Raw genomic sequence first — 9,754 nt, forward strand, 5'->3', positions numbered from 1 at the left:
CTCTCCAGCTCGAGTCTCACCTCGTTCCAAAAACCTCCCCGCCGCTCTTGTCCTCACCAGCAGAGGCAGGAGGTGGCCCTTGATGTGACTAAACTCTGAGCACAGAGGGTCTGCCCACCCATCTGGACATTCAGCCAAGTATGGCTTCTTTATTTCTCTCCTCTGCTTTCCTGGGGAGGTCAGCTGTTCTCATGAACAGGGGCCTAGTGTTTTTCCTTTTAGATTCCTAGGGATGCCCAATTAGGCAAGGTAAAGAAAGAGCATCTTTAAACGTTTTTTAGCAGTTCTTCCTTAAATTCTCCTGGCCTCCATGCCTGTGCTGTGAGTTCCCAGGGGTAGAATGAGCTAAACTTGGCATGCAAAAAGAACCAGGAATGTCTCTGCTAAACTTCTTAAGTAAGGAGTCTCTAGAGAAGGCCAGACAGGGGTTGAACAGTCACCTCAAGGACTCAAGGATCCTGCCCTTTCTAAGACTCTGATGTTCCCTGCATCCAGGAATGCTGTGGTAGAAAAGCCCTGGAGTTTAGGAGTCTTGGCGTCTGACGCTGGCTCTCAAAGTGACCAGATGTGTGACCGTTAACAAATATATTCCCCATTCTGGACTTCAGTTTCATCAGCTGTGAAATGAATGGTTTGAATTTGATATTCTCACTTCGACCCTAGGAAGGAGAATTGGACTCATTGTTTGTGGATATATTCCAAAATATATCATATTTTTCAAGAATAGAACTCATTTATAATTTTCTGGTCATCTCACAAATTCTTTGGCATTCTTTTTCATAAGAAGCATGGAACTTCTTTCACGCTTCGGGAATTGCTGGAGTGATCACTACACTGCCTTGTTTAGTGTCATTCCAATTATTTCAAAAATTGTAGTCAGTAGGCACAATCTCCAAAAGCTTTACTGTAAATCTGCCCTTATACTTTAGTTATGGAAACAGTCTGATTTTACAAAATCACATCTTTATCCTTCTGTAAAAGACAATGTGTGTATCTGTTTGCATACTGAAAGTATTTAGAGAACAGAATATATACACATGGGCACAAGTGCCATTTTCTGGGGCTTACCACCAGTTTTTGGAGAAGCCACCAAGTGGGCAGCCAGTTGGATGAATCTGAGCATGGCATGGTATTTGTCTCTTACTCACTTTGCAAATGTGGATATTAAGCCTGTTCAGGTTTAGCCTTAGCTTATGCAATAGACATAAACAGGTCCTCAGATTTCAAGTCTTGGCGCTCAGATGCTAAAACGTATTAATGGTTTTACCAGAGCAGACTTCTAGGAAGAGGATCTATAAATCAGTTAAATCTCTTTGGATGGAGAGGGGAAGTCTGCAGGCAGCAGCAGCATGAGTTAGCACTGATCTCACAGATCACATGATCATGGAAACTACTTAGTGTTCACTCAAAGAACCGTCTCACTACAACTAGGAAAAAAAACCAGGAGAGGTGGAATTCACAGGACATGGCACTCCATGATTTTCTACATATACAGGTATTTTCATTTCACTTGGTAACAACACAACAGTCTCATTCACTATAAAATTACAAGCAGACACTAATATCGGGAAGTATTACAGATAGTTGAGTGAAAAACTGATACACTTTAGGCTGAAAAGCAGAGGGGGGTTGGTTGTCGAATATAAAGAGCTCCTATTTAATACAATCAACTCGTTTTGCATTTTTAATGAAAGGGGTGAACATAATGACAATAAATTATATCATTGTTAACTTTTTAATCCAAATGCTAACCTTCCAGATTTAAGAACGTAATATATGATTTTACATAAAAAAAATTTAAATGGCCTTCCAATGCCTGTTTGGTTTAGGCTAATATTTTAATTAATTTTATTCTCCAAGAGCATTCTGAGTAAATTGTAGGGTAAGTCTGTTGGGTGATAAATGGGAAGAAATAAGTAGGTTTTTGAAATGCCTCTTTCAGGGAAACAAAGTTACTATACAAAGTAAATTTTGCTGCCAAAAATAAGGCATTGACTATATTTGGAGGGGAACAGGCCACACAGGGGCTACTTAAATAACCTTGTAAGTGTGCTGCTCTCAAATTAAATAAGAAAAAGACAAGTCCACACTATAGCTTTGCACATTCGTGAGAAAAAAAAACAGATTGAGAAACAACTATCCCGTTGCCCAGATTCATGCTGGCTGGGAACAGGCATGGGAAAATGATCAGTACTTCCAGTATCACAAAGATGCTCCAATTCTGGAGTTTCCAAAACCCTAAACTCATCTTCTGACCGAAGACTCAGCCACCCTTCCCTTCATGCATCTACCAACAAATCTCATGGCCTTGTTTGAACAACCATGTTATTAGGCACATAATGCATACTGCGCTGTAAGAAGTACCAAGGAATAATTCACACAAAGGAAAATGAAAGTGGAGACAGCCAGGTTTCTGGATACACAAGTCAAAGAAAGAGGTTTTTCTTGTCCAGGCACACTACGCACAGTTCCTAGTCCATCCTTTTGGCAACTTGTGTGGTTGAAAGCATCTTCCGGGAATCGTCTCATTGGCTTCTCACAGCCACTCTGTCGGAAGGAATCACAGGTGTTACTTTTGTCCCCTCAGAGAGGCTTTGCCCAGGGCTACACAGGTGACAGAGTCAAGGCTGGCTCTCAGATCTTCCAATTCCAAAATACCAAACTCCAAAACTCAAAACATCAAACAAGGGAGGCAGCTTAGAAAGTGGGATGAGCCTTCAATAAGCCTGTAGGGTCGCTGAAGCTCACTGCTTGGTCTGACACTATTCATCTGTATGTCCCCTTCCTTCTTGGGTGCCCAGGTTTCCACAGTCTTCTGGAAGATACATCTGACCTGCGTCCCCTGCCACATGACTTCATTCACACTGAGGACTAGAAATGTGTGGCTTATGCCTCCCAAGAGGAACCCTGTTTTAGAAGCAAAGCAATTCTTAATCCAAAGGAACAATGACTAGGATGGGGTTCAGGCACCAGTAACAAGGATATCTTGCCCTCGAATCACATCGATGAGGATTCCTTACCACACTCTCTGGTTAGGAGGGAACTCTTCATCACTTACATTTGAGGGCTGGTGAAAATGGAAAAATGAATGAAGGCCACATCCAGGAGGTATTGTGACCAATTTCAAAGATGCTATGCTTCACAAACATGGAGGCATGAGAGGGAAGGGAAGGACTTAGGGGAACCTAATTGTTCCAAACTGAAATAACAGGTGGGAACAGTGTCATCCGTATACCTGGAGAGCCTGACCCCTGCCCTGAGCTGCGTTGAGCCCCACATGCTTCCAGTTTTGTCTTCCTGTTTTGACTCTCCCCCAACTGCACCTCCCTCCCCACCAAAAGCAAAAGGTCCATGGAGCCAGGGGACATGACTACCCTGAATCCAGGCTAACCCCTCTGGACTTAGTACAGGTACCCAGAACCCCATAATTCTCTGTCCAAACGGCATCCACGGTCTATGTGTCTTCTTCCCCAAGCCAGTCCTTCTGATGCAGAGCCTTACCACCTATGTGCAGAGCTCTGGGCCTGAGGGTGGCCATAGAGCAGGGTGGGAGGAAGCGTTTGCACAGAACTTGGCCATGAATACTGTGATGTCGATGCATATGCATGCAAGGCTCCTTGCCATGAGAGATAAGAGGAGAAGGTCTTCAGGAGCCTCGTGTCTGTTCTGTATTCTTGCTCCAGCCTTGCAAATGTTAGGCATGAACACTAGCTGAAGAGTATTCCCAGAGGTGAGCTAGATCTGTGTCTGATCAGTAGCGGGAGGGCCCAGAGACACCCTCACACTACAAAGACACGTACTGCAATCCTAGATACCTACTCCAGTTCTTTTGTGGAAACTCCCTTATTTCTATCTACACCACACATTTTCCTTGGTTTAATTTAAATTTCATTTTGCCAACTAAATGTCATCAACATACATAGGTTTTACCAGTACCTACTGGTGTATAAATCAGACATTCAACAAATGCCTCTGGCGATAGTGTCTGGTCACATGCATTTTAGAAATTCTGAGCTCCTTGAACAGTGTTCACAGAGTGGTCCATTTACTCTGCCCTCTGCAGCAAACAAAAAGTTCCAGGTTGATGTGCATCCGAGCACACCGGTCAGTGTCCCCAGGGCCCGGCCTTGTGTTTAAACTTTGCCAAGTCCAGGGGGTTATTTCAGTCTGATGCAGTCCACCTCTTCGGTGGCAGGCATCCCAATTGTCTTGAGGTCCAGGTCTGCGCTGGACTTACCGTTGTGAGAAGCCTTCCAGTGGAGCCGCAGGATCTTTTTGAAGTACTTGACTGTGTTGTTCTTGACGGTCACGAAGCACAGGGTGTTGATCATGCTGTTGCTCATGGCGATGCACTCGACGATGTAGAAGGCGGTGAGGTAGTGCTTCTCCTTCACGAACACGGTGGGGAAGAAGTCGCGCACGATGGTGAAGCCGTAGAAGGGTGCCCAGCACAGCACGTAGGCGGTGAGGATGCACATGAGCACCAGGACCGTCTTCCTGCGGCAGCGTAGCCGCTTGCGGATCTGCTCGGTCTGGAACCCAGGGACCGCCTTGAACCAGAGCTCCCGGGAGATCCTGGCATAGCACAGGGTCATGGTGACCACGGGGCCCACGAACTCCACGCCGAAGATAAACAGGAAGTAGGACTTGTAGTAGAGCTGCTGGTCCACAGGCCAGATCTGGCCGCAGAAGATCTTTTCCTGGCTCTTGACAATGACGAGGACCGTCTCGGTGGTGAAGTAGGCGGAAGGAATGGCGATCAGGATGGACACCGTCCACACCAAGGCAATCAGGCCAGTGGCTGTCTGGCATTTCATCCGTGGTCTCAGCGGGTGGACAATAGCCAGATACCTAGGGCAAGAACACACGTGGAGGCAGCCACTGTGAGGAAGAAGCGCTGGATGATTTTTATTTTTATTTTTTGAAACAGGGTTTTGCTTTGTCCCCCAGGCTGGGGTGCAGTGAGTGCAGTGGCATGATCATAGTTCACTGCAGCCTCAAACTCCTAGGCCAGAGCAATCCTTCCACCTCAGCCTCCAAGTAACTGGGACTAGAGATACAATGCACCACACGTGCTAATTTTTTTTTTTTTTTAATTTTTTGTAGAGACAGAGTCTCTGTATGCTGCCCAGCTTAGTCTCAAATTCCTGGCTCAAGCAAATCTCCTGCCATTTCATTTTGCAACATTCTAAGGAGCAACCAAATGGTATGCATGGAGAAAATTCCCAATGGTATGTGGGCTTCTGCAAAAGACCGACTTGAAGCAAACCCCAGTCTCTTCTCTAACTAGCTGTGCAACCTCAGGCAAGTTTGGAAACTGACCCTTAGTTTCCTTATCTGCAAAAGTTTTGTTGGCTGTTAAGTGTGATAATGTATGCACTATGCCTGGCACAGTTTTAAACCTAATATGTACTCAAAAATGATAACAATTATTATTAAATGTAATAATTCCTCCCGTTGGTTTCCAGCCTGGCACTGTTCCCAGCTGCTTCCTGTTCTTGGGCTTTTTATTCTAATTACCTGGCAGTTTAAAGCTAAAAGGGCAGGATAATTCAAAGAGCTGGGAGAATCTGCCCTTTACAATGGAAACAGTGGGCAAAGGTTTTTCTTAATTCCACATTCTAAAAATTGTTGCTTTGCATGCAAAGGAGGAGGAAAAGCATGTGGCCAAATACCTCATTTTCCAGGTGGAAAAATGGAAGGCAGTGAGAGATGAGTGACTTTCTCAAGGTCACAGACCACAGGACCCTTCCTTGATAGAAAACATTTAACCCTACCTCACAGGATTGATGTGAAAATCAATTGAGAATATACATGAATGTATTTTTTTTAACCGCAAAGCAGAAGAATGTAAAAGATACTGCTTTTGTTCTTTTAAAAAAAGGTCAAAACCTATATTGCTGTTACCACAGTGGTACAGGAACACAAAGAGAGAGCACTTTCTGGGGGGATGTGAGTCATTGTGCGGCATAATAGCTGATAGCCTCCTTCCCAGAGAGAATGCACACAACTTATGCAGAGAGCTCCGGTTTCCTGGAAGACATCCTGTGGCTGGCAGCGGGTGGAAGTTGGAGAAGGAGAGAGATGGGGAGTGAAGTGGGAGGGGACTGACTGGCCAACATTGGAAACAAACACGGTCTCACGTGTCCAGAGCTTATCCCAGGTAGAGCCCAGAGCAAGTGTGACAGGGGCCTGAAGGAAAGCCAAACCAAACCAGCTCTGTTTCCTTTGAAACAAATCCCTATGAAGTCATCCTTTGTGGAATTCTGATTTGAAGAGAGGTTCATTCTTTTTTTTTTTTTTTTTTTTCCTGATTGTATTTCTGCTCTTTCTGTTCCTCCCTAACAGCCTGGGCAGTTAAACCCTTTAGAGAGTTCACAGGAGTGAGCCTCCAGCTCTCTTCTAGGCCCCAGATGTTAAATGAAGTAGGGGCTGGGCACGGTGGCTCATGCCTGTAATCCCAGCATGTTGGGAGGCCGAGGCAGGTGGATCACCTGAGGTCAGGAGTTCGAGACCAGCCTGGCCAACATGGTGAAACACTGTCTCTACTAAAAATGCAAAAATTAGCTGGGTGTGGTGGCCGGTGCCTATAATCCCAGCTACTTGGGAGGCTAATGTAGGAGAATTGCTTAAACCAAGGAGATGGAGGTTGCAGTGAGCCGAGAATATGCCACTGCACTCCAGCCTGTGCGACAGAGCAAGACTCCATCTTAAAAATTAAAAAATGAAGTAGGCTGGGCTGCGCCCACTCTGGACACGTGGCCGACTGCCATCCCTGGCACTCTAGCCAATCTCTCCAATGCCAGAGGATAAAAAGGGAAATGTCTGTGAGGTGTTGGCAATGCCATTGTCAACGCAGGAGTGTGGACCCTTCATAAAGATCACGGTGCTCCTGATGCAACCAGAGCCCCCAACTCCCCCTGACTCACAATGAAAACTGAGAGTTTAGACCTTCTGCTCTCATTGGCACCACTGCTCCCTGTCCACCCCACTACGTTCTGCTGGTTACTCTGACAAAGAAATTTCCTATATTCATAGTTATTCACTATAAGAATTTTCATCACATAATTCTTTTTCCTGATAGTAGCTACCTAAGCCTTATGATGTTTCAAACTCAGAGCGTGTTTTCAATAAACATATGGGAAAGAACACCGACGTAGGACTCAGAAGACCACAAATCAAATCCCAGCTTTGCCAGAAAGTTGCTCTATGAATCTCAGTCATTTTTCTTATCCCTGTAGGTTCGTTTCCCTCATCTGTAAAATGGGAATATCACCTAGATACTATGAGGCTCCAATGAGACACTGCACATAAGAAACAGTAAACTATTAATATACAAAGAACTGTTAGCATCTTAAAACGTATTTTTTCCCAGAGCTATCCTGTATACACAGATATTTTTCTTTACCTGTTATTGGCAAATACTTGATTTGCAAGTCTTCTCCTACTTTCTGTTTTATAGGATAAACTCTATATGTCAAATCTAATCTTCAGAGTAATCTGTAACTACCTGTCAAATAGTTATTTCATTCCGACATCACCCCAACTCCATTCCCAGAATTAGTGCTGTGCGCTATGTAAGAGGTCTTCCTGATACATTTACCAATAGGCAAATTGCAGAAAACTATTTCAAGGACTTCTGTCAACTTTGTGAATGCTAGGACCAGAACTTCAGAACTCTAGCATTCGTAATGTTTGCTTAATGTTTGTAAAGAAGTTTGCAATTTACAGAGCACTTTCAAATCCACTTTTTCACTAGGTAATTCCAACCCTATTAAATAGGTAAGACAGTGATGATGTCCACTTTACAGATGAGAAAACTGAGGCTTGAAGAAGTTAAATAACCTGCCAAAAAGCCACACAGCTAGATATCAACAGAGTGATGACTTGCTGCAAATCCAGTGGCATCTCTGAATGCCATTTACCCCCTCTTTTTTTAGCCAAGAGCAGATGATGCCCCTTCCTCTTGCCTTCCTTGCATCCCAGCAGCCCTTCTCCTCTTCCTCTCCGTCACAATTGGCTTCTATCTATTGGTGTTCCAAGAAGGGGTATAACATCTGGCAGCTGCTTTTCTCGGCTTATGAGTATGCCCTTGGCTTGCCCTGTGTGTCTGCCACTACAGTGGCTTAGGTCCAGATTCATGTAGAGCTAACAGTTCTCAGCAAACAAGGAATGAAGGCTGCTAGACGAAAAGATGGCCCAGGCAATAACTGTGATAATAGTGGACTGGAAAAGACATATTTGGGCTCTGCCTGTGTTCTCAGGACCCAGCCCCAGATCAAGTCATGGTAACAGTGGTCCCAGCTGCTATTAGGCTAGTCATGGGATGGGCCGAGATAACATGGCCCGATCCTCAGGCCAGTGGCCCTGACTAATGAGCTCACCAGGAGGCATCTGTGCTTCCTAAAGCTGGGCGAGATTACTCAGGCCTTAGCCTCATCAAGACAGAAGAAGAGAGCTTCTTCACAGGTCCATACACTGGCCAGTTTCCTCAGGATTCTGGGTAAAAGGGAAGTTCCCTGGAGCCCCCACATGCTGTAGGATCTTAGTATCTCCACATAAAAGAGGAAACCCAGATCTCTGGCTGGGGCAGAGATCTCTCATGATCCTTTTTTTTTTTTTAAGACGGGGGCTGGCTGGAGTGCAGTGGGTGATAACAGCTCACTGCAGCTTCTATCTTCTAGGTTCAAGGATTCCTCCCACTCCAGCCTCCCAAATAGCAGGGACTACAGGCACATGCCAACATGCCTGGTAATTTTTTTTTTTTTTTTTTTTTTTTTTTGTAGAGACAGAATCTCCCTATGTTGCCCAGGGTGATCTTGAACTCCTGAGCTTAAAAGATTTTCCCGCCTAGGCCTCCCAAAGTGCTAGGATTACAGGCGTGAGTCACTGCACCTGGTCTCATGATCTTTAGTTTCCTCCTGCCCTCATGTTTCACTCCCTCTGCCTGCCTGCTGAGACCTTCTGGAATAGATTCTATTCTTTCTGATCTCTACTCTCCTTGTGTTTCTTAACCATGCCGGACATCCCTCTCTAAGGTACCTCACTCTTGCCTCAGGCATTCCCACCTCTAGGCTTTTCCAAACACTGTTCTACTCACTCCCTTGGGAAAACTTCCTGCTCCTTTGCTGATCTTCCTTTGTTGAAGGCCAGTTAGAAGTCTACCTCCTCCATGAAGCCTCCTCTGACTACTCCAGTACCTCATGGTCTCACCCTTCTCTAAATTTACTTATTCTTTAACTGTTTTGTAAGTGTTAGTTCTCCCTGGTCCTACCGTACCCCCAACTCTAGATGGTCAGCCCTGTAAGAGCTGTGATTGTGTCTTATTTCTTTTACAACCTTTTACTGTCTGTGAATTCTGGGCACCTAATAGGATTTTCACGTCACTTCACCCTCATCAAATGCCTGGAACTGGATGAACAGACATGTAAAAAAAGCTGGCTGGACACTGGCTCACACCTGTAATCCCAATACTTTTGGAGGTCGGGGCACAATAATTATTTGAGACCAGTCCAAGACTAGCCTGGCAACACAGCAAGATCCTATCTCTAAAAAAAGAATTAATATAAAAGGCCATGGTGAAGATTGCAACCTTTTTTGGGAAAACAGGACATAAATGTGTTTATCCATGAGACCGGGAAGCAGTCTGGGGCTAGATAATAAAAGTCTGGAAGAACAGGTGAAAGGGTTTGAGCCATACTTTGTAGACAATGGAGTCAGTAGAGGTCTTTTAAGCAAGAAAGAGGAGACATGT

The 9,754-nt window shown here is 44.9% G+C and overlaps 1 protein-coding gene across 2 annotated transcripts in view; it reads right to left on the reverse strand.

Annotated features, from left to right (window-relative positions):
• Positions 1-30: 30 nt before the first annotated feature.
• Positions 31-9,754, reverse strand: part of PROKR1 (prokineticin receptor 1) — a 15,892-nt gene continuing 6,168 nt past the window's right edge. For both annotated transcript variants that reach the window (XM_032291890.1, XM_032291891.1), the window contains one exon: positions 31-4,851. In XM_032291890.1, coding sequence (XP_032147781.1) covers positions 4,158-4,851 — 694 coding nt within the window. In that variant the 3' untranslated portion in view covers positions 31-4,157. The remainder of the gene's footprint in view (positions 4,852-9,754) is intronic.

The sequence above is a fragment of the Sapajus apella genome, unplaced genomic scaffold, assembly GCF_009761245.1.
Source record: "Sapajus apella isolate SASKATOON/1434 unplaced genomic scaffold, GSC_monkey_1.0 scaffold26, whole genome shotgun sequence".
Classification (NCBI taxonomy): domain Eukaryota; kingdom Metazoa; phylum Chordata; class Mammalia; order Primates; family Cebidae; genus Sapajus; species Sapajus apella.